This window comes from Oryctolagus cuniculus, chromosome 1 (assembly GCF_964237555.1).
Source record: "Oryctolagus cuniculus chromosome 1, mOryCun1.1, whole genome shotgun sequence".
Lineage (NCBI taxonomy): Eukaryota > Metazoa > Chordata > Mammalia > Lagomorpha > Leporidae > Oryctolagus > Oryctolagus cuniculus.
The window spans coordinates 146,330,690-146,356,393 of NC_091432.1; the positions used below are offsets into that span (position 1 = coordinate 146,330,690).

The window sequence follows — 25,704 nt, forward strand, 5'->3', positions numbered from 1 at the left end:
TGGGGGTGAAGTGGGTCCTGAGCTATGCTTAGGGCTGGCCTTCTGAGGGCCAGAATACAGATGTAGGGCTGAGTTTTTATTTTAGTGAGGGGGGAATAGATACAACTGCCCGCTCCACACATTCCTCCATGACTACAGCTGGCTCACTTCAGTACTGTGGCCATTTCTTGAGATTGGGAACACGGGTCTTCAGATTCTTTATGACAAGAAAGAAGTTCTGCTAACCCACTGGAAGAGGTCTTCACAAACAGGCAGGCATCCAAATTCACACAGCAGTCTAGTGATGCACAGGTCACCTACACCAGCGAGTGTCACTAGAGTAGAAAACTGTCTTGTATTGAAGCATGTCTTAGCCGATGCAGGACCTGGGCAATCTCTAGGGGTGGGTAGAAAAGTTGGAACAAATATGGATTTTCTTCCGAGCATGGCACCTTCCTGCTCTCAAATCATCACCAGCACTGTCACACCTGATACACTCTTACAGAGGGAGAGTGGCTAGATGAGTCCTAGGGAGTCACCTGGACACATGCAGCTGTCTCATACCACACTTTATAGGCCAGCCAGTAGCCACAGGGCCTGGTGTGCCGTTTCTCCCAAAATGCCTGTGGCTGGCTAATAGCCCTCTATTGCCAAAGGCTTTTTAAAAAAAAAGTCTTGAGAAATGTGCTTAATGTAATAGCTCCAGTCATTAGCAGAAAGTAAGAGAACGGCTCCTTGCTCAGGTTCCTCTGGAGCTGGGGTTTATACCTCAATTATGTTGGCACTCAATACTGAGATTGAGAAATGTTTTACTAGTCTATATTGGGTGTCTGATTTTTAAAGTTGTAATTCACAAGCCTTCATTCACTTAAGAATTTTCTATGTATTTTTTCAAATCAGGTATTTCTTGAGTGACTCTGACTGCACTTTCAATGGCTGGTTGCCATGCATTATTAAACTCTCCCACCTCCCCCTCCTTTTTTTTTTTAGAATCTTCCAGTAGACGTCTAGAGTGTAGCTAGAAGTCTTGGCTCCGATACAGACAGTGATGGAAAACATATGAGCAGTAACGAGTTTTAATCTCACTGCTCAGTCCTAACATGGACTAATCTGTGGCAGCAGTTTACTCGAGCATCACCCAGGGTGCAGCACACCAGGCTGTGCTGCAGGGTGCTTTTTCTTTTAAATGCAACACCTTCTCATCTCTGCTGCCTAAGCAGTACCTGGGAACATTTATATTAAGACGAGTAGTACATGGTGGGTAAGTTCTACTTTCAAGAGGACTACTCTCTTTCAATAAGGTATGTTTTCATGTCTGCCTTACATGTATAATTACTTTATAGTCAATGCTAAGGAGACATTAATGTTACTAGTAAATGTCTGTAAATTATATTAAAATTTAAAGCTTATCTCTGATTTCTTAAAAATCAGCAGCTTTAACACAAACCTAAACTTTGTGTTCAAAATTAATCTAGTTTATGCATAATTGATTTATTTGAAATATAATTATGACTATTTATAACTAAGTGAAAACCTGTCAATATGCTTTACCATAAATGTTAACCTGACTTATTTTATTTTAGAAAATCATTTAAATAAAAATTTTAATATGTCCTTCTAGGAAAATAGCATTAATAATTAATGATAGTGAAGTTTAGGGATATCACAGATACACTAAATAAAACAGTAAATATTTCTTTCAAAGTATAAAACTTTTCTAATGTAATTTAAAAATGTGAATAATTCAAATGTAATTTTTATTTACACATTTAAATATCCATATTTTCCCTCAATAAATGTCCTCCTTATTCTTATGTAATAAAATGGTACTGGATAGTTAGGACAGAAATCCTCATAATTCCAAGAAAGAGCTCAGGATAGAAATTCTCAGAATGCCAAGAAAGAGTACTTATCAGCAATAGTTAAACTAGCTCTATATTAGAGATTTCTGTGCACAAACTCCACAGTCAGAATTTAACATGCTCAAGGATTTCATCTGTCCTCCCTCAACCCAAACTAAATGTTTGATTAAACCTGGATTGAAACAAATTGAAGAATGAATTCAATACAGAGCACAGCACTCCACCATGTTAACCACTTAGAGGTGTGGCAGCCAAGAAACCATGGCCACATGGGGTGGAGACTGAGTCACAAAGAACCTGAGGGGGTTTGTATCTCTAAAGTTTTTTTTTTTTTTTTAATTCTACAAGAATCACAGAGTTAAGAAAGAAAGGAGGGAAAAGAAATCGCAGCCCACACCCCTGTGAAAGCATCTAGACGTTTGTTTTTGGCATTAAGCAACACAGTGCAGGAGTACAGAGGAGGAGGGGCCAGTTTCTGTTACAACTGGGTGCTACCTTAAAATGAGTATTCTGATTCCTCATCTGAGGTGTAAGGCAAAACAGATTAAATAAGCGTAAGTCTTAAGGTACTGAGGAAACATTAGAAAAATGGGGAGGTTTTTTGTTTTTAAGACAGCAACTAGGTTGCTAGAAATACTAAAAACCAGATGATCTAATATAAAAATTGGTATAAAAGGAAAGACAGCCAGAAGTTCTTTAATCAGAGTGCAATTTGTACTTCTAGATAAAATTAATTACTTCTTCGACAAGAGTGTTTTCTTTAAAAGTATCAATATTCAAGAACAAATGGTACCATGAAAAAGTGTCCAAATGTATGTTAGGTCTTTGTTAGCTTACAAGGCTATGCCTTGCTTATAGCTGAATTTAGTTTGGATTCTTGCTGTGAGATGTATAAAGCATGCTGACACATTTATATGGTAGCTACCACTGGCCTTATGAACGGAAAGAAATGTTTATGCAAAGGAGAAAAGTTGCCCAGCAGATCTTTAAATGTGGGATTTAAAAGTACAGTGACTTATTTACTTAATAAGTGTCTGAGAGGAAATATCATTTCCTTAGACAAATTTTCCATTCCAAGCTTGTAGACCAGCTAAGTGGTAAGAAGGGAGCTTATATACGATTTAGCTATATTTTCAGTCCTATTACAAACTCTGAGAAACTGGCCAAACCTTCTGCCTTTTCCAGAGGAAAGTTTGTTTACACTCCGGAAGTAACTATGAGATTAAAATACACATGGAGGAGGTCGCCTGGGAGTTCTGCATGTCCCTCGTCTCAGCGCCCAGCGCCTTGTCTGCAGGAAGGCGGCCCTGGGAGGAAAGCCCTGCAGATACCTCCTAGCTCTGAGCCGCTCTGATTTATTAGGCACAGCAGCAGCACTGCATTCCAAATAGCAATCTGATGAAGAGAAACCTGAAACCAAATCCAAAGCTTGCCAGGGAGAAACCACTGGTGAAACTCGTCTAAATCTGGGAAATAGCAAGTCTTCCTGAGAGCAAGACATAAATATTTCTTACAGTTTTAAAAATAGCATAACGTGAGGGCTGTCAAGGCTAATAAAACAGAGTTCAAACCATATTAATACACTCAAAATTTCAAAATAAACTAAAAGCTGTATCGGTTTAAGTGAGCATACTCTGCACCTTCTTCCTGAATAACATGAAAAAGCACGGCTCCCCTTGCTTCCTTCGGGCCATCCCAGTGTCTCTCTGTTGGTAAACAACCCCACAGCAGCAGCAGGGAGAGGGCAGGACCTGCAGTCACTTGCACTGATCAAGGCCGTGGGAGACTCAGCACCCTCAGCAGATGTAAATGGAGAATTCCTCATACAGTCAGGGTTGTCCGAGTTTTCTTTGCAAGAAGCCAGGATGGGCGAATTCAAAAGATTAATTTTATATGGCTGACAGAAGACAGAATACCACAGCAAAAAGAATTTGCCAGAAGACATTCTTGGTCTCCGCGTCAAAGCCTTTTCCAAGGCTCAGACTGCCTCAAGGTGCTCCCTGGGAGTCCTTCACTGTGCAGAGTCGATGCGCTCCCTGATCTAGGATATTCTGGAACCCACATGACCTGCAGGAGCTTCCTCTACGTGACATTCCCTATTTCCATAGGTCTCCACTTCTTACCTTTCACTTGGCAGGGAAGAGCAAGACAACTCATGCAGAAGTGGCTGCCTCAATCAACAGCCATGGACGTGGTCCCCACTACTGTAGACAGCGCTACTATGTAAGGCTAGCAGGCAGAAGTCTAAATTCATATTTTCATTCTACTTTGATTTTGAGTAAAGGCAGAGAGGGTCTCATGAAACTCAGTCTAAGAAAGAGGTGGGCTAGTCAGTACCCAGAGGCAGGAGGTAGAGAAGCCAGTCCACCTGGGCCCACTCTTCCTTGTCTGCCCTGGGTGCCTTCCCGTTGTACTCTCAGCTTCCCTTCTGCTCCTCATTCAGAACCTGAAGCCACAGGGGAGTCTTCTGCGTTTGCTGAGGAACCTAACCATGGGAAGAGGGGGGACAGGGGGGTGTTGGTGGTGGTAGATCTGGGCCATCAGCCCATGGCATGCACTTGAGTGAGGCAGCCCCCACATACGCTGCCAGGCCACAAGGAAAACCAAGAAATGTCCTTGGCACCCCATGTGGAACTCTAAAAAATATATGTGTAACAAAATGAATATGTTAAAGTTTCATAGTTTTCTTAGTTCTATATTTCAGTTGTATTATGTGCTAAATAGCTTTTTCTGGTCTAGACTGGCAACCTAAAGTCCACACAGCTCAAAGTTTCTGTGAGAAACACTTAAACAACCAGTCAACTATAGAAACTTCATCTTCTATAGACCAGAACAAATGGGGCCAGGCCTCAAGAGACCATGAACCCCAAACAATTTCCCAGGTAGGTGTTTTTGCTTTGCCTTTGGAGGTAACAGATCAGAACAGTGGGTACCGCCTATGCTAAGTCTGACGCTACAGAAGGACAGGAAAAGCAAACATACATTCAGAACCAAGGCAAGGATGATCTTGCTGGCAGACTGATACTTAAAATACATTAAAAGCAACATAATAGAAAAACTATGCAGGATAAGGGCCCGCACTGTGGTGTAGTGGGTAAAGCCACAGCCTGCAGTGCTGGCATCCCATATGGGCGTCAGTTTGAGTCCCGGCTGCCCCACTTCCAATCCAGCTCTCTGCTATGGCCTGGGAAAGCAGCAGAGGACAGCCCAAGTCCTTGGGCCCCTGCACCCATGTGGGGGACCTGGAAGAAGCTCCTGGCTTCGGATAGACCCAGCTCCAGCCGTTATGGCCATTTAGGGAGTGAACCAGTGGATGGAAGACTTTTTTCTCTCTCTGCCTGTCTGTAACTCTGCCTTTCAAATAAATAAATACATAAATATTTTTTTAAAAAAACTATGCAGGAGAAAAAAAGATATTTCAGTCACAATCCCACCGTCCCTCTCCCTAGGTCTGCACATTCTGTTTAAACATCTGCCCTATCATGCAGGCTCACAGACTTCTTTAATTCTACAGATCCAACAGTAAACTGAGAGTCTGAGAAGATACGCAAAGTAATGAACTTTAATTTCAGAGCTCTGCCCACATGTAGTGTTAGACATCCTTCCCTTCTCCTCTACTCCATCCGTGTATATAGCTGACACTGCCTATTTGTTGTTCTTATGTACTACTGTAGGTCATTCATGTGACTTTCTATTAATGACCTGACATTCACATGTTAATTTCGCAACAGTCCCTTGGAGCAGCTGAGGAGGCACTAGGTTTTTATTTCCTAAGAGGGGAGGTATAGGAGAGAGGGGCAGGGGAGACTTGCTCCCCTCTGCCCAGGCGGCATCCTGACATGTGCCTGGGGATAATGGTGTCTGACAAGCACTCCGTGAATCACTCCAGTAACCTCCAGCAAAGCCAGAGACAGACCCTTGTTGCTGAGGTCAGACAAGGTCAAAAGAAGCTGTGTCCTAAAAGATAAATCTGAAGTAATAACAAGCTCTGTGAACCAAGCTGATTTCCTGGGGAATGAGTATTTTGGAGACTGAGGCACAGTTGGGAACAGAGCACAAGGGAGCCAGGAACCACCCAGAATGAGGTCAAAACCATCATGGGTCAAGTCAGGCAGGTGGCCAAAAAGAAGAGACAGGGACGATGGGCAGAGGGAATGAAGCCCAGGAGACCAACCTGACTGAGGGCAGTAAGACAGTGATTGCTAAAGCAGGTGATTTCTCGCCAGTGCTGCTCAACAGAAGCCACAGGATCTTTGTGGCCAGCCAAATCTCTCACTCTGCACTGGACAAACCTGACCACGAAGTCCCCTCTCTGTTCTCCTGATTTGAGCTAGATGGTGCCCCTTCCATACAGATGTGTACAGCACAGACATTGGTGGGTCGTTAGGTGAGAAGACATGACAATGTCTGAAAGATTCGAGCTCTCTGGACAACAGAACTGGGCTGCAACAGCAGGTAGCACAGGCAGGGAGCTGGGACACAGAGATCTGGGTGCTGGCTCCACACCTGCTGCATTGATGAACCTGGAGGAGCCACCAAAGTCTTTGTGCCCCATTTTCTCTGAGATACAAGTCTGTAAGAAGCTTTCAACTGATGTTTCCACCATAGGATTGACTTCAAAGTGGGATCCAGGATAGGATTACTAACATACAGAAGTTTTTGCCATCTTTAATTTGTCCTACCCTCTGTTCCCTGGCAACTGAATGTGGATTATCACAGGAACACCACAAACATGTGGCTGGTGCTATCCAGCTACCTAGTGGGCAAACAGTCACGCCACCATTTGTATTTTCAGAGCACATAAAGAATCAAATAATGTAATGATTAGGTTAACACCTAATGACAGGATTTTCTAACCCTCCTTTGATAAGTAAAAGACACACCGTTTGCAAGTGAATATTTTAAGGAGTTAAAGAGTTCACTTCTGATTCTTAAATCCAAGAAAGAGCAATCCTGTAGAGAGATAGAAAAGCTGACTTCTGGGTCTTCCTGAGGCTGATCCGGACTTGGCTGTGGGTGCTATCGCAGCACAGGCCTGGCAGGTGGCTAGGGGACCAGGGCTGAGACATCCCTCAAGCCCTCTGCTGGGGCTGAGTTTGTGGTGCCCACTAGGCTTGGGCTCACCAACAGGCATTCCTGGGTTATACCTATTTTGGATGATTTCATGTTTTTGACAGTTTCTAAGAACATACAAGTTTCATGGGTGGCAGTTTCAAAGCTCTGATATGTAAACACACCTGTGGGAATATTAGCCAGCAGAGGGCCGCAGACCTATCTATACTCTGAAGGCTCTCATTCCCATTTGCCTGCTTCACGCAAGCTTTGAAGATGCATCTGAAAACAACCCGGCCCCCAGCAAAAACAAAAAACAAACACACACACACACAAATTCAGTGGAAAGATGAACAAAAAAGGAATCGTCTAGTCTAGACATCAGATGGTTTGGATCAGGTATTAGACAATGGAATAGATTAGAACGAAAAATATCCTAATGACATTGTGGAAAAACTGACCATGATGAGAGTGAGGCTGGGAAGAGAAACCAGTTAAGGAAAACTTGCAGATGCTGTCCAAAGGATGTGGATATTAAGATTATGGAAGCATTTTGGGACTAGTGAGTTAGGTATAATAGTCTGCTTTTCTTTTTAAAAACATTTATTAGTTTTATAATTAAAAGCAGTATTTGTTTTTCATTATAAAAAATGAATTAAGACAAACATATCTGTGGTTCTACCATCAGAACCATATCAATTAGGTATATCTGTGCCTATTTTTGTTTGCTTATTTAAGTGTTTATAAGTATACTATGTATGGATTTATGTTTCCTTTTTGATTTCACAATATTTCCTGGAATTAGGTCATAAAAAGTAGAATTATTGAATGAAAAACAGATTTTTAAAACTCCCTATGCATTTTGCTTTCCAAAACGTGTTATAAAGTTGCTCTAAACTACCTAGCAATGGATAAGAATGCCTTTTCATCGCTCTGCCAGATGCAGGCACTTTTGAGTACTCCATGTTTGTCTGGTCCTAGGTTGACTCTCCACACAATTCACCATGAAGGAAAGTGTATTCCTGTTGCTCCTGGCTGCTTTGTGCTCTGCCAAACCTCTCCTCAGCCCTTCACATCTGACCCTGAAAAACATGATGCTGAAGGACATGGAAGACATGGAAGACGATGATGACAATGACGACGACAACTCTGTGTTTCCAACCAAAGAGACAGTCCATCCATTTTTCCCATTCGATCTGTTTCCAACGTGCCCATTTGGATGCCAATGCTATTCACGAGTTGTGCACTGTTCTGATCTAGGTAGGGAATATAAATCAACTTTCTATTGTTTTTGTTTTCTGAGAAACAATGTTATTCTCACTAATTAAAAGGACAGAAAAAGTCCTCACTGAAACTGCAAAAATTATCTCATTACTGGCAAAAGGATTTTTCATTTAAAATTTTAGATGAAGATAGCAAACCGTAAGTACATCCAAACTTATTTTTAAAATCAAGAAAATCTGAGAAAAACAATGGGAATATTATATCTGGAACATTTCTTTCCCTTCTTAAATTAAATCAAAATGCTACCTTTTAATTTCCTTCAAAGAAAACAGATTTTGCTGCAGTTTCATTATAGGGTGTTAGCAGGTTGAGATTGTACTTTCTAGTGGAATTCCATTGCCTGTTCAGACAATGAAATGGGTTATAGAGTTTATGTAATCTCTAACCTAGACACTTTAAAGATAATGCTCTATTTCTTTTGAATGACTTGGGTTTAGAATTGTCTAGAAAAGTGGGGCCGCTGCTGTGGTATAGTGGGATAAGGGACCGCTTGCAGTGCTGTCATCCCATATGGGCACCAGTTCATTTCCTGGCTGCTATATTTCTGATCCAGCTCTCTGATAATGTGCCTGGGAAAAAAGCAGAGGAAGGCCCAAGACCTTGGTTCTCTGTACCCACGTGGGAATCAAGGAAGCAGCACCTGGCTTTTGCAGCCATTTGGGCAGTCTATCTTCCTCTCTCTGTAACTGGCCTTCAAAAAAATCAATAAATCTTTTTTTTTTTTTAAGCATTGCCTAGAAAAGAGATGCTTCAATTAAATTCTCTTTTAAATTTAAATTAAAAATTCCCTGCTGAGTGCACTTTGTTTCTAATTCTTCTAATGAGGGAGCATTGAAGAATATCTCACATGCTGCGTGGGAGTGGGGAGGAGTACACATTCAGAGCTGTGCCCAGATATGTCCAAAACAGGGGACGCTGAGACCAGCGCCACTATGAAAGCTGAGACCTGGCTTTAGCTTCCATGCAAAGGCTGACGGCCCTTAGGGATACTTCCAGAGCCTATCTGAGCAGATGTGCACACCACCTCCTCTATGACAAGACCAAAAAGGGCTGGTTTGCCACTGTTCCTGCCTCAGGAAATGAGATTTTTTTCCCCCAGGGTTTCAAAGTCATCAGGGGCAGGTGGGAGGAATGCATTTGTCAAAGCCTGTGTTACAAGGAGGATTCTTTCTGCAGAATCTCCGGGTTCCCTTCCCCATGACTTCCTCTTAATTTTCTGAAACCAAAATAACCCATTTCTATAAATATGACAAAATTAATCTATTCTCATGAGCAAAACTGACATACTTTGATAACTTCAGTTACCCTCTTTCCCTATCTATGGTTCAATTTCTTCAAACAGCGACACAGGTACTTTCCTCTCTATACAGTCAAGTGCAGAAGGAAGTACATAGGGCTTGTAGAGCAGAATGCTGAAATTTAGGATAAGTGGATATTCTGTTCTTCAATCTGAGGTGATTAAATGCATGACTGCCCTTCAGGAGTGAAGATACTCCTATCAAAAGTATGCTAGTTTCTACAGCCTGCCCTTAAAACGATAAAGAACCACCAAAGGAAGGACAATATCACACAGTAAAGTGCCGACGTAGAAAGCCAGCTGTGAGAATCTCAGTGTTCACTATAATATTCTTACCACTTTCTGAACATTTTCATAATGAAACACTGGGAAAAACAAGAAGGCTGCAGGCTCCTAATATATACCTGCTGCAGGGAGAACCAACAGTGAGCAGGAAGTAGTAGTCATATCACCCTCTCCGGACAACTTACTGCTCACTGCTTTCAACCCAAGGGAGAAAAAAGTTTGTCCTGCAGTCATTTAGTGTTCAAGTGTCAACACAGACACGAAGTAAGCAGCCCTACTTCTGAGAAAAAGGAAAGGAAAGGTACTGTTGCACCTGTAAGAGGAACGGTGACTAAAAGACAGGCCTGTGCTTCAGTTACATCACTATGATCTTGAACTGATGCTGAGGGTGATAGGTAGACCTCAAACTTAGATACTAAAGTAATTACTATAAATCAAAGAATTTAGACTAGAGGAGTTGACTAAAGAAAATGGGTAAATTTTTTGATAATATACATGCAAATAATCTAACTTATTAATTTCTGAAGAACTGTTTTTACATATTAAGGCTTGCTAAAATGACTAAGAACCACATATTCCAATTTCTCACTACCACAGCACAAAAGCTTTCAAAAAAAAAAAACAAAACACAAAAAACAAAAAAAACAAAACTAACATTCTGTAGCCCAAAGTGCACAGCAGAAGCAGTGCTTTACTCCTCACAGTACTTCATCCTGGTTACCTCTTTTATGAGCAGCTATGATGACAGCCAGATCAATAAACAAGTTACCTGAAAAGACCCGAGGCCTTTCCAAAAAACAATGATTTTCTTACCTATTATAACAGTTAAGTCAACTGCTACTTTTTGATAAGTGCAGACTCAAACTAAAAAAAAAAAAAAGCACCTTTCTAGCACATTTGTGATTTTGCCTTAGCATGATTCTCTAGCACATAACATGTGTTTATTTCTCAGGTTTGACTTCAGTCCCAAGCAACATTCCGTTTGATACTCGAATGGTTGACCTTCAAAACAATAAAATTAAGGAAATCAAAGAAAACGACTTCAAGGGACTCACTTCACTCTATGTAAGAATGCTCATATTTTTAAATAGTTATGTGAAAATCTTTATCACTGCTAAAATGATTAATTATTCTGCATTAGTCCTCATTTTATGTATCTGAATGACAGAATAGTCAGCAGGATTTTCTCATCATTTAAAAATTATAGGTTCAATTAATGACATAATTCAACTAATGTTTATAGCTAACAGCTGGGTGAAAGGCAATGGGCTAAACCTTACTAGCCCTTAAATAAGCCTGCCACAATCCATTCAGGTGGTAAGAGTCACATGCATGAAAATCAACATGAGAACAGCTCTCTACAAGGGTCCCTGGTACAGAGTGTGAGAAATCTGTGCCTTAGGATTCCACATAGAATAGATATGTGGGGGCCGGCGCTGTGGCTCACTTGGCTAATCCTCTGCCTGTGGCGCCGGCATCCCGTATGGGTGCCGGGTTCTAGTTCTGGTTGCTCCTCTTCCAGTCCAGCTCTCTGCTGTGGCCTGGGAAGGCAGTAGAGGATGGCCTAGGTGCTTGGGCCCCTGCACCCACGTGGGAGACCAGGAGGAACTGCCTGGCTCCTGGCTTTGGATTGGCACAGTGCCAGCCGTGGCAGCCATTTGGGGAGTGAACCAATGGAAGGAAGCCCTTTCTCTCTCTCTCTCTCTTTCAAAACAAGAAAAGAAAAGAAAATAGATATGTGTATAGCTTCTGTCCTGGACAGAAGGAGGAATACGTCTTTCCTCATTATGTTTATTAATATCATTTTAATGTTATGATTCAAAAGGGTATTATTTCTTAACACATTGAGTCTGAAATCTCAGCATGTAAAATGTCTGACTTAATCTGAGACATGGCTGCAGCTGTGGCGGCATCTCCTCCCTAAGCACCACTACTGCCTCGCTGGGCCAGGTGTGTGTCTACAGAATGGCTCTGCTCTGCACTGCCCTGGAGGGAGGGAGGCCACTCCTAGGCTGTCTTCCCTGTGCTGGAGAAAACAAATGCATAGTCTGTCACCTCAAGATTTTGTAGTTGAGAAGGGAGGAAACACTTTCACTATGTCAGCCCTTCCACCTTGCAGGCCTGCTCTGTCTGCATCAGAAAGCGATCCTCCATCTGAGAGGTGTGAGGTCACCTGCCTCCCCATCATCCTGGGGCTGAGTACATGCACACTGATCACATGCAAGTCACACTGAGGGATGCTATGTCTCTACATCAAGTCTGCACAGCAGCCTCCCCGCAGAGCCTGGCCCTCATGCTGTACTGTCTGTCCCTTTCCCTCCACACTGCACACATAGCTCAGATTCAGGAAGGAGCCATATGGAACACAACTTCTGCACATGTTTAAAAATGAGCAACTTAAGGCCATAGATTTATTTTATAACAGGCCTCACTTCAATATTAAGACAATCAGAAACAACACAATGGATTCCACCATGGATCCACCCAGCCCATCCCAGTGACTTCAAACATTGAAGTTTTAGGGAAGAGCAAGATTAGTGTCCAAGCAGAAGTTGGCAATGTAGCCTAGAAATGCCTCTACCACCTCTTCACCCCTTAGTAACCAGAGTAGTAGCTCATCTCACCATTAACACCAGAGCCATGAAGCTTTTAATTACATTTTAATGCTCTAGGGACATTCCAAAGGGAATCATTTATCCTCTGGAAATGAGACTCTAAATGGCATCGGAAGTTTTCCTAGGCCCCTTGATTTTTTAAAAAATTGATTTTGAAAGACATAGTAAGAGAGAGAGACATACACACAACACACACACACACACACAGATATTGATTGATCGTCCATCTGCTGGTTTACTCTCCAAATGGTTGTAACAGCTAGAATTGGGCTAGGCTGAAGCCAGGAACCTGGAACTCCATTCACAAGGGTGGCACAGGCCCAAGTATTTGGGGGCATCTTTCACTGCCTTTGCAGGTGCATTAATAAGAAGCTGGATTGGAAGCTGAGTAGCTGGGATACAAATTGGTACTGACAGGGGATGCCAACATTATGAACAGCAGTTTAACCCACTGCGCCACAATGGTGGTCCCCTCCTTTATTTTCTTTTAATCAAGTTTTATACAACACTGTGTTTAGGAGTGAGTGTTTGAGAGCCAGATAGCTCTGACTGAGACCTCTGTTCCCCTATGAGCTTAACCCTGGGAAGAGGCCTCACCTTCCTTAGGTCTAAGGGGGGTGTCAAAAGCCTGGAATTGACAATAGTTAAGACAGAATGCATACAAGGTGTTCAGCAAGAGTAGGGTCTCACTGATAACCAGTGTTACTGCCAGGCTGGTATAAGGACCCCATTAACAACCAGTCTTACTACTGAGTTGGTACTAGCAGTTTTACTCAACATACTAATGCAAAATTAAATTTTTTGAAAATTTATTGAGAGGCAGAGAGTTCAAGAGCCCCTGTCTACTGATTTACTCTCCAAATGATCACAACAGCTAGGCAAAGTTGGGAGCCAGGAATTCAACCCAGCTCTCCAATGTGGGTGGCAAGAACCCAATTACTTGAGCCATCATTTCTGACTCCCCAGGTGCACATTAACAGGGAGCTGAAAACATGAGCAGACCTGGAATTGAACCCAAATACAAGCATCTTAACCAGCATCTTCATTGCTGGGCAAAAGGCCTACCCCATGAAGCATTACAAAAACGTTTATTTATTTGTTTACTTTAAAGTCAAAGTAACACAGAGAAAGGCAAAGTAACACAAAGAGAGGGAGATTTTCCATCCACTGGCTCACTCCTCAAACGGCTGTCAACAGCCAGGTCTGGGGCAGGCCAAAGATGGAATCTAGGAACTCCATCCTAGTCCTTTTTTTAATTTTAATTTTTTTTTAATTTTTTTATTTTTTGACAGGCAGAGTGGACAGTGAGAGAGAGACAGGGAGAAAGGTCTTCCTTTACTGTTGGTTTGTCCTCCAGTGGCCGCTGAGGCCAGCGCGCTGCAGCTGGCGCACCGTGCTGATCTGAAGCCAGGGGCCAGGTGCTTCTTTTGGTCTCCAATGTGGGTGCAGGGCCCAAGCACTTGGGCCATCCTCCACTGCACTCCCTGGCCACAGCAGAGAGCTGGACTGGAAGAGGGGCAACCGGGACAGAATCTGGCGCCCCGACCGGGACTAGAACCTGGTGTGCTGGTGCCACAGGCCTATTGAGCCGCGGAGCTGGCCCCTAGTCTTTAACATAGGTGGTCGGGGGTAAAGTACTTGGGTTACCTTCCACTGACGTTAGCATGGAGCTGGATTGGAAATGGGGCAGCTCTGATATGGGATTCTGGCATTGCAAGTGGCAATCTAACAAACTGTACCACAATACCCACTCCCCCATAAAGTAGTTGCTTTATACTTGCATTGTGGAGATATTTACAAAGCATTTATGATAATTATCAGATACCTTCTTTAAGGAGATCAAAAATGTTTAGACATTTTCCAATTCTTCATGTTATATTCCAGTTGCTGGTTCATGTTCAGGCTCTCATATAGAGGACAACACAAGTAGAGAGTGCGCGAGGTCCCGGGACACACTCAGAAGCTATACTTTTCTCACTTCTGTCTTTATGTATGACAACACTGTGTGTTAATAATGAATTTAGGTCTTGGGACAGCCACTTGGGTAATGTTCACGTAGAAACCAACAGTGAGAGCACAGCCAGCTAGCTCCTTGCTTAAGAGATCAAGGAGATTTAACAACCCCCCTTTGTGATCCACCAGCTTGTTAAATCTCCTCTCATTTTTCAATGTAACTAAAGGAAGGGAGCATGCTTTTGGTAGTATCATCATCAGAAAGGAATGTCCTTTACCAGTCTGTGACAGCACTGGGCATGATCTAACAGTGCCAATCTATCTGGAAGAAGAGTGAGAGAAGGCAGTACTAAGGGCTGAGAGCGAGATTAATGTTGATGGAGGGAATTTACCCAGTAGCCCAAGTGTGTCTGTCTCTGCCATGAAAAGTTACCACCACTGTGAGCAACACCAAGAAGGAGCTTTTCCTCTGTCTGCAAACAGTGGGAACACCATTGCAGACTGGGTCCGTGCAGAATGACGTGATCTGGATTAGGAGAGCAGATACAGAGGTACTGAAACTGCTAAGTTACTTGTCGTCGTCCTTGGTAAACACTGAAAATTGTTTCTACAAAATCTGGCAAGGAGAAAGCTATGCCCATTTTGCAAAATGAAAATAGTTACTAGGATGACCAAGGTGTCCCAGTTTGTCCATGACTTGCCAGTTTCGGTTCTAGTTTGTACATTCCAGCAGACTGAGACACTTGTCACCAAGCATGGTATGTTACAAAAAACTTGATGAGAGAGGACAGTTGCACAGATCAAGCTCTTTACTCCTGGGGTTAGATCTCTTCTGGCAGGTGTTCCCTGAGAAATACCCATGGAGCTGAGAAGGTGTTTCTCAGGATCCATTTTTTATTATCTCCCCAAGACTTGAAAATGGGACAGAATGCTAAGGGTCCCTCCACAGTAGGTAGGCCTCTATTCTGGGCAAAATGGAAAATACTGTACACATGAAAGAAGAGAGGCTAGAAAAGTAGATAAAATCATGCAATTACATATTTGATGTGCACTAAACACAATTTTGTAGAGTATATAGGATTCTAAGATATGAGCAAGATAATATGGTTGTTCACTTCCAGGAATGGCTGGGTACAGGTGGAAGCTTCAACCATGTAAATGTATCACCTACCCAAAGATAAAAAGATGAGTGTGCATATAAAGTTAAATGTGTGTATAACCCAAGGGTGCAAGCACAATTACCAAATCTTTGCACCATTCCAACTCAGTAGTAAAAAAAATTTTTTTTGCAAGCTTAGGATTGTCTGGGAAATTTTTTACATGGTGATCAAGAACACAAATGACATAAATCACATTGATTTCCATGACTGACTAATCATGGTAGAATATCAGTAAATCAAATCCACTTCCTAATGTAAAACTTTTTATGCTTTATCCAGGCTTTGATTCTGAACAACAACAAGCTAACAAAGATTCATCCAAAAACCTTTCTAACCACAAAAAAGTTGCGAAGGCTCTATTTGTCCCACAATCAACTAAGTGAAATACCACTTAACCTTCCCAAATCATTAGCAGAACTCAGAATTCATGATAATAAAGTTAAGAAAATACAAAAGGACACATTCAAAGGAATGAATGCTTTACACGTTTTGGGTAAGTTTTCCACGTGAATGGGGCATCTTGAAATTATAATCAACATGCAGATGTAGAACATTTAGTTATCAATAACTTAAAAATCTTTACCTAGATAAATCACTTACAAACCAATTAAAATGCCAAATAAACTTTATAGTACTTAACATGACTTTTGTAATTCACTAAGAATCACCTCTGAAAAACCTAATTGACCACCAGTCAGAAAATCACATTAATAGAATCTGGGTTAGTCTTAATTAATTTAATGCATTGTATAATTTTAATGCATTCTATAAACTACTCAAAATGTATAAAATTAATTCAGATGCTATTTGGACTGTAGCTAACCTTTTCTGTTGTTGTATTTGAACTCCACCATATTTTCCTTCCAGCTTCTATTATACAGTCATGCCATCTTCCCATATTAGCCACGCAAAAATTCCTAACCAGGGTTCTCATTCACTTATCCACTAATTCAACCAAGTGCCTGGCAATTACCAGTCTCTTACTGGCATCCTGTCAAAGTTACATTTTTCCTACTGAAATAATTTGACTGATTTATAAGTTTAGGAGACAAAACGCACACTAAAAAGTGCAAATTTTAAGCTTTTTATCATTTGAGAGGCAGAGAGAGAAAGAACTCACACCTGCCGGCTCACTCCCCAAATGCCTGTAAGGGTTCCGGTGGGGCAGAAGCTGGAAAACAGGAACTCAATTCAGGTCCTCCCTGTGGGTGGTAGCAATCCAATCACTGGAGCCATCCCTGCTGCCTCCAAAGCTGTGCAGGAGCAGGAAGCTGGAAGCAGGAGCATCCTTGGCTCTGACTCAAACCCAGGCATTTGATATGGGAGCCAACTGGTGTCTTAACTGCTAGGGTAAACACTCCCTCCACCACACACATTTTGAATCCAGGAAGGAAGATCTTTTTATTCTGATACAATTATTACTACAGCAAGCCTTTTCCAAGCTCCAGGCTGGAGAAGGATGACAATGTCATTCATTTTACAGTTTACAAAGTACTAAGCCATACTTTCTGAGGCTGACAGCAGAGTGAACACGTAGCTCAATGATGCGGCTCATACTGCTCAAAATGCTTGTGGGATGTCTCTGCAGTGAGTTTCCTTCGTGAGCTAACCCGTGTCATCTCCCCACAGAAATGAGCGCAAACCCTCTTGAAAACAACGGCATAGAGCCAGGGGCATTTGAAGGGGTGACAGTGTTCCATATCAGAATTGCAGAAGCAAAACTGACCTCAATTCCGAAAGGTTTGTATTGATTTATTTTAAAAACGCATCTTTCAATGATTATTACATGTCATATTGTAAACTGTGCAGTATACACTGTCAGAACAACACTGCAATTAAAAATCCGTGTGCCAGTGCATCTGGTTAGCGCAGTATAAAATTTGGCATTTTCTCTCTCATACATATGTAGTGCATTTTGTTTCTTTGCAGTATCAAGTCCTATTACTGTCCCCCAGTGAGAATAAACATTAAGAAGCAGTGAACTTTCTATCTCCCTTCTCTTTGCTGACATTTACTCATCTGTATCTTACTCTGTGAAGTACACTGGAGGTGAATTCGGTAGAGAAGAGGGCAGCACCAGCTAAAGCCGTGTACCCAGTGGCGCTGCAGGTCCAAGCAGGGCCTGTTACGCCAGCCTGAGTAGCTCTGGCTGCAGGTAAGGGCCCTGTCCCCAGGTGTGCTGGGAGGACTGATGAGTCCACATGCAGGTCTGTGTACCTGGTACACAATAATTTCCTTGTGACACACTGGTTACCAAGAGGAGCCCTGCTGTCATCATCACGGCTTCATGGGACCTGAGGCTGGCACCTCCAAGTAAACTGTTCAAGTTTGCTGGATGAGAACTAGCTGGCCAGGCTGCTTTTCTTGGAACTCACATTCAAAGTCATGGTTTCCTTGCCTCAGATGAGCTCCCCCAAACTTGCTCTCCTTCTCCTCTCTCCCACCACTACCCTATGATTAACAACATGTTTTCTCCTTCCTTCTTTCCTTCCATTCTTCCTTTATTTGAAAGGCAGAGCTAGAGAGAGAGAGAAAGTGAGAGTGATAGAGAGTGAGAGTGATAGCGTGAGCGTGTGAGAGAGAGAGAGAGAAAATCTTCCATCTGCTGGCTCATTCCCCAGATGGCCGCAAGAGCCAGAGCTGAGCCCATTTGAAGTCAGGAGCCAGGAGCCTCCTCTGGGCCTCCCACGCGGGTGCAGGGGCCCAAGACCTTGGGCCATTGTCTACTGCCTTCCCAGGCCACAGCATGTAGCAAGTGGAGCAAGGCCGGCGTCACAGATCACTAAGCTAATCCTCTGCCTGCGGCACTGGCACCCCGGGTTCTAGACACGGTTGCTCCTCTTCCAGGCCAGCTCTCTGCTGTGGCCCGGGAGTGCAGTGGAGGATGGCTCAAGTCCTTGGGCCCTGACCCCACATGGGAGACCAGGAGGAAGCACCTGGCTCCTGGCTTCGGATTGGCGCAGCGCGCTGGCCATAGCAAGCCATTTGGGGTGTGAACCAACGGAAGGAAGAACTTTCTCTCTGTCTCTCTCACTGTCTAACTCTGTCAAAAAAAAAAAAAAAAAAAAAAGGAAGTGGAGCAGGCAGGACTCAAACCAGCGCCCATATGGGATGCCAGCACTGCAGGCAGAGGCCTTACCTACTATGCCACAGCGCCAGCCCCATGTTTTCACTTTCAAACAGCTCTCTAGAATCTATCAGTAAAAGCATCAACTTTGTCATAAACCCTCTCCACTTCTCACCTGATTCAGAGAGTAACAAAACAAACAAATAATGTAAGACACAGCTGGGGCAAGTGTTGTGCCATAGCAGGTAAAGCTATTGCCTGGGATGCTGACATCCCATTTGGGTGCCGGTTTGAGACCAAGGTACTCCACTTTCAATCCAGCTCACTGTTCATGGCCTGGGAAAAGCAGTGGAGGATGGTCCAAGTACTTAAGTCCTTGCCACCCACATGGGAGATTGGATGAAGCTCCTGGCTTTGGCCTGGCTCAACCCTGGCAGTTGCAGCCATGAGGGGAGTGAACTAGCAGATGGAAGATCTCTGTCTTTCCCTCTCTCTGCAACTCTTTCAAATAAATAAATCTTAAATTTAAAAAAAGAGAAAAGTTGAGATTATTAGTCCTGTGGCAATCTTTCAATATCCCCATAGTTTAATTCAAAACTAAAAAAGTAAAAAGCCACCTTAATTTAGTTTTGAAGGGGGTAACTGTTTTTCTATAAGAAACCTAAAATGTTATATACATTTACCCGCTTTCCATTTTTAGAACAACAAATTATAAATTCTACTCACTCAGTTAAACACATAACCTCCCTTTCCTATGGTGGAAGCTGACATGGAGTAAAGGAAGTCAGGGCAAGGAAAAGAAGATAAGGCAGAGAGTGGGGTCAGGCAGCACATGATGGGGGCGGGGGCTGTTGCTTCTGACTGTCTTGCAGGGCCAGCCTTTCTCTGTGTGCAGACACCAGGTGTATGCTACAGCGCGTGATCATTCTCTGTGTGCACAGACATAATGTCAGAGGGCCAAGTGCTTTTCTGTGTGCACAGACCTAACTCGTGTTACAGGGTGTGGCTCTCAAGCTTCCTTTGACATTCAGAGGTGAGTTAAAACTTTTTTTCAATATATTTTGAGGTCAGACACAATGTTTTTTAAAAACTTTTATTTATTTTCATTTTATTTGAAAGGCAGAGACTGGGATTGGGAGGGAGACAGAGAGATCATCTATCTGCTGTTTCATTCTGCAAATGGTTGCAATAGCTTGTGCTGGGCCAGGTTGAAGCCAGGAGCCTGGATCTAAAACTGGGTCTCACATGGGTGGCAGGGACCCAAGTCCTCGGGCTACCACCTCTACCTTTCAGGGTGTGGATTAGCAGGAAGCTGGAGCCAGAAGCAGAGCCAGGACCTGAACTCAAGCACTCCAACCTGGGAGGCAGGCCTCTTACCTGCTGCACCAAAATGACTACCCCAAGGTTCTTGTTTTATAATTTATTCATTAGAATGTGAAAGCTGACTGCAGGCACATTGCAATTCCCCCTCTAGTCAGAGGAAATGACATGGACCTTTCAGGGTTCCCCTGCCAGTTAGTATGTGTCTCCCTACCTATTCCTTTGGTGAGGGACCATCTGAATCAGATTTATGCTAACACTGACTGGCAGTCACATCTCTGCTCCCCTGTGCTGGGAGCTACATTCTACTCTTCTCGAGTCCTCTGCTTTCCTCATATCCTAGGGACATGAAAGTTCCCTCAAGTTCTTCAGAATCTTCCAGAGATGTCTTGTTTCTTTGATTTCCTACAATCCACTCTATGACAGGCTGGCAGTCAGCACCATCTACGTCTCGCATGATTTTTTTGTACATATGATGAGCTGCTCAATGAGGATATACGATCTCTGAGGACACAGCCTTTGTCTCCCATACTGGAGGGATCATAAAGTCATGCCAGAAATATAGTTAAGGTCAATTCAGAATTCAAAGCATTAGAAATCTCTCAGCTTATTTATTTATAAAATTCAAAATAAATTCAACCCTTAAGACAACTGTTTTTCACAAGATATTCTAATTTCTTCATCAGTCTTTACCACTAATACAGGATGAAAACGTTTCAGCAAGAGTTGAAAAAAATAAAGCCCTTCCCAGCTAGCTACCCAGAACCTTTGGTTGTGAATACTAGCTTGTATATAGGAGTGGGGAAATGAAATTTGACTGAATCTCCTGTTCAGTCTCTTTCTTTCCAGCCTCAATTCATCTGGGAAGGGCTGGAGTCAGAATATGCAGTGTGAGAACAGAAGGAATATTCACAAGGCATCCACCAGGTGTTAGAACACTGAAGATATGATTCTTAATTAACAAAAACTACTAAAAATTTCTAGAATTATGCAAATTGACTATCAATATAATAAAAATCGATATGTTTATTAAAATTTAAAAAATTCATTACCTCTGGGCATTGCACCAATTCCTCACTTGAAATAAAGCCTTTTTGTTGCTTTTTCTGCAAAAACTGTATTACAAAGTAACTAAATAACTGATAAGGGAAAATTCTTTAGAGAATCTCAGCTAATGAAACCATGAAGAACCACAAAATAAAAAGTCACCATTTTCTAATTCCTAATCAAAGAATGGAAGAATGGATGAAAGTGGCAATCACAAATGCTAAAACTACCGGGTGAGAGGTGCTCCATCTAAATCAGATCCTGCCTCTGGATCATAAGAAGTAAGGGCATAGAGAATCCTGGTCAGTGGTGTCATACAGAAATGGTCAGCCAAATCCAAAAAACAAGTATCTTAAGTAAATTAAAATCTGAAACCAATCAGTAAAAGAAGGAAAGAAAAGGAGACATACAATGTAGAAAAACAGAGATTCTGAGATAAGAACCAAATGTATTATGTTTTTTGGATCCTGGACTTGAACAAATTAGCTTTAAAAGGATATATCTGAGACAACTGAATATTAGATGACAGTAAAAAATTATTGTTGATTCTGTACGATGTGATAATTGATGGTCTTATGTCTTAATTAAAAAAAAGAAGAGAATGACCTTATCTGTTAGATACATCAAGTAAAGAATTTACTTGTGAAATTACTCTACAATGGGGCCAGCATAGTAGGCTAAGCCTCCGCCTGTGGCGCTGACATTCCATATGGGCACCTATTCAAGTCCCGGCTGCTCCACTTCCAATCCAGCTCTCTGTTAATGTGCCTAGAAAAGCAGATGGCCCAAGTATTTGGGCCCCTGCACTCACATGGGAGATTCAGATGGAGTACCAGGCTCCTGGCTTCAGACAGGCCCAGCTCTGGCCGTTGTGGCCATTTGGGGAGTGAACCAGTGGATGGAAGACATTTCTCTCTGTCTCTCCTCTCTGTCTGTAACTCTACCTCTCAAATAAATAAAATCTTAAAAAAAAAAAAAAATTACACTACACATGGGATTTGACTTTAAAGACTCCAGCAAAAAAAAAACCAAAAAACCGAACAAGTAAAAATATGTCAGTCAATAAATAAATAAATAATGGGGTAGACAAAATAAGATTGAGAAAAACTGTATAACTGTTGATACTGGGCAACAGGATGGTTTACAACACTAGTTCCTATTTTTGTGTATAGTTAAAATTTTCCACAACAAAGTTCAATTGCCTAAAATCTACAATCTCAAGCTTGACAAGTAAATAATGGGGTTTGATCTTACTTGAGCTAACACGTTTTCTTTACTTATCAGAACTACCATCAACTTTACTGGAGCTTCATTTAGATTACAATAAAATTTCAACTGTGGAACTTGAGGATTTCAAGCGATACAAAGAACTGCAAAGGTAAATGTTCCCAAAATACTAACTTAGAAGTGAGTCCTTCCGACTAAGGCAGAGATTGCCACTGCTGCCCCGGAGAGTGGAGGGCCTGAGAGCGCTTTTGCTGTTGTCTGGACCAATGAGAGGCCCACCAAGCAGGAGGAGGAAGAGGGCGCTTTTCAAATCTCCCTTTGGTTGAATGTAGCAGAGGTAACTTCTGACAGCTGAGACAGCTGCTGCACACTGAAGCAGGTTATTAAGTAAAGCAAGGTAATACCTTTCTTTGGGCATACATAAAATCAGGGTAAGCACATATCTAACTAAGCTCTGTGATGTTTTCAGCTAATTTCAAACCTGAGTAACAGGTGATGTATTTTCTATCATTTTTAGGCTGGGCTTAGGAAACAACCGGATCTCAGACATCGAAAATGGAAGCTTTGCTAACATACCACGTGTGAGAGAAATACACTTGGAGAACAATAAATTAAAGAAAGTCCCTTCTGGATTACAGGAGTTGAAGTATCTCCAGGTAAAGCATCCTGTGTTTGACAGATATTAACACTCTGCTTTTCATAAAACACAGTATTTCTCAAGCAAACATGAAGCAAGCAGCAGGGCTGTGCAAGCATGACAACTCTCGAGGCTGCATGAGCTGTTCTCCAAGAATAGCCTCTATGCAGACATCCCTAGAAGCCCAGGACCCATGCCCATTTCCAGTTTCTCTTGTAGGAACTGTTGGGGCCACTGCACAGAGGTACTGGCGCAGCTGGTTTCAGGTTTCCGGGGGTAGGGGTAGCAGCACAGAGGTAGGACTGGGCAGGATCTTTTGTCTTTTTGTTCTAGAAACACTTCACAAGGCAGAGCAAAAGATTAAGTTTCAGGTATCCTCACTATCAGTGTGGTGTTGGTTCACAAGTGTATGTTCTTTCATAAACACAGACCAGAATACACAAGTGACAGAAGTCATGATCATGAGTTCACATTTTGTCATTACTAGAGGTCCTTTCCTTCTATTACGGCAACTCTTAACTCACCAGGATGGGTCACAGAAAGTGAAAACAATATTTGTGCATAATTTTAGAACTTGCACAATTTCTCTGATTCACATTTATGAGAATTTCTACTTGGTATCACTGCATCTCAATCCATTTTGCTCATGTGCTTTCCTTGCTGTACAACATCTTCTAAGAAGCAAAAGACATACTGAGAACAAAACTGAAGGCTGGGCACTTTTCTTCTAGATTGCCTTCATGCACACTCCACTCACTGAACTCCTCTGAGCCACATCCATGGAATGGATGTGTTATGGGCAGGTGTGCATCTCAAGGTTGACATCATTGCTTTGACCTCCCTGAACATGGCTTGCGTATGTGGGTGTCCTGTCACAAAGTCCCTGCGATTAATATGGGACAGAGGAGAACACCAAACTTAAAATATTTTAGCAATGCCTGGAGTTGCCATGATTGGACAGAATCTAGAACTAACAGAGCTAATATCCCAGTTTTGTCAACTAAAGACTCCTAGTTTTTAATTTGCCAAAATGCTGACATTTGCTTTTATGTCTTAGAAATCTCATTGTTATAAAATCTATAAAACTGTGATTTGTCCATTTATGCAAGTGAAACATTCAACTATTGATGCCATATTACAAATATGTATTTAAGATGTCGGCAGATCTTTCTATAAAACACCCTAAAAATGCAGTTCTTTGCCTTGATCACAGAATATGCCAGCTAACAATTTTTTCATATTCACATTGCTAGCTTAATTCTTGGAATGTTAAATTTCATTCTTCCGCTCATTCCTAACACTTTTTGAATGCCCTGCTGTAAATATGGCACACAAATAACTGTGTATGTGTGTGTGTGTGTGGAACAGAGAAAGAGAGAGAGAGAGAGAGAAAACGGTCCAAGTGACCAGGGAGTATGCTCTTGGCCTTACATGAATACCATGCCATTCCTCACTCCCAGAACATTTTATTGAATAAGAGACAGGTCTGAGTCATTATACAGAATTTAATCTGCATAAATGAGTGCATCTATTTTAAAAGAAAATACATTCAAATCAACGTAAAATAACAGATGAATAAATCCACAAATGCTGACTATAAACAGTCTCTTCCTTTTACATTGATGGGCACTTTAATCCATTCTTTTTTCCTATTACAACAGATAATCTTCCTTCATTCTAATTCCATTACGAAAGTGGGAGTGAATGACTTCTGTCCAACAATGCCAAAGATGAAGAAATCTTTGTACAGTGCAATAAGCTTATCCAACAACCCGGTAAATTACTGGGAAATACAACCTGCAACATTTCGCTGTGTTTTGAGCAGAATGAGCGTTCAGCTTGCGAACTTCAGAAAGTAATAATTACTCATGTCCATTTAATATAAAATTAAAAAATCTTTACATTTGGAATACTTGAACTCTATTAATAATGGTGGTATTTTACATAAAGCTAAGATCTGTCTCAAGTGGCAAGTCCACTGATGTTTTATGACAAAAAATTTCAACAAAATTTTGCCAAGCCATTCATATATAAAGATTAAGAGAAACAAGCATCTAATACAGCTTCTTTTCATATACAAATGATTTTGCATCAATCTCTTGGCTTGAACATTCCTTTCTCAGTAGCAGAAAAAGACATTCAGTGTTTAACCCTTCTTATTATGTGCATTTTTAAAAGAACTGTACTGTAAATGGAATGCTTGACTTAGCAACGTTTGTGCTCTTTCATTTGCTGATAGAAAAACATAATGGACACGGACAGTTATTTGAAGAGTATATCATATTAATCTTATCCTTTCTTTAATAACTTGAGTAGTACTGTAATATTTCTAATCATGTTGAATTACGGTTTGATATAATCATACTGAAATTCTCATGTCTTAGAACTTTTCTTTTATTAAAACTAACTTCTTATAATAATAACGCCTTCAGTAAGTGTTAATTATCAACTCAACAGATGCTATTCACTAACAGCTGGTTTTATAACAAATTTCTTTTTTAATTATTTTTACCTGATTATAAAACCTCTGTAAAAGTGCATAGTGAGTGTTTATATAAATTTGTAACACATTTTTAACTATCAGTTACTATAAGCTTTGATAGCATGTCAATTGTTAGATTATATAACACTGACACCTCAACTCTAAGGAGTATCTTCAGGATGTCGCTCTGGAGGACCTCGCTAGGATGAGTCTGAACACTATCGATTTTACACCAGACTGTCTCCTAAACCTCCACAGCAGAGGTAACTATGAGAACCGCATTGGTAATAGAATAGGAGAGCATCATATAAAACAGGACAACCTGACAATTCTGTATAAAAGAAATATTTTATGTATTTTATGGGTATTCAACAACATAAGTAAAATTAGAAAATGAGATCATTAAAAATGTTGGTTTGAAATAAAATATTTGTGCT

General features: G+C 41.6%; 2 protein-coding genes across 5 annotated transcripts in view; one reads left to right on the plus strand and one right to left on the minus strand.

Annotated features, from left to right (window-relative positions):
• Positions 1 to 25,704, minus strand: part of CENPP (centromere protein P) — a 252,206-nt gene that overhangs the window by 112,699 nt on the left and 113,803 nt on the right. The window lies entirely within an intron of this gene.
• On the plus strand, positions 688 to 25,694 carry ASPN (asporin). Of its 2 annotated transcripts, XM_051859178.2 has the most exons (9): positions 688 to 1,280; positions 4,581 to 4,723; positions 7,875 to 8,153; positions 10,712 to 10,824; positions 15,767 to 15,980; positions 17,117 to 17,227; positions 22,206 to 22,299; positions 22,666 to 22,804; positions 24,447 to 25,694. In XM_051859178.2, the coding sequence occupies exons 3-9, from the start codon at positions 7,898 to 7,900 to the stop codon at positions 24,642 to 24,644; spliced, it is 1,125 nt and encodes a 374-aa protein (XP_051715138.1). In that variant the 5' UTR covers positions 688 to 1,280; positions 4,581 to 4,723; positions 7,875 to 7,897; the 3' UTR covers positions 24,645 to 25,694. The 2 variants fall into 2 exon arrangements, with proteins under 2 accessions (XP_051715138.1, XP_008255097.2); XM_008256875.4 differs by lacking the exon at positions 4,581 to 4,723 and having other exon boundaries at positions 694 to 1,280.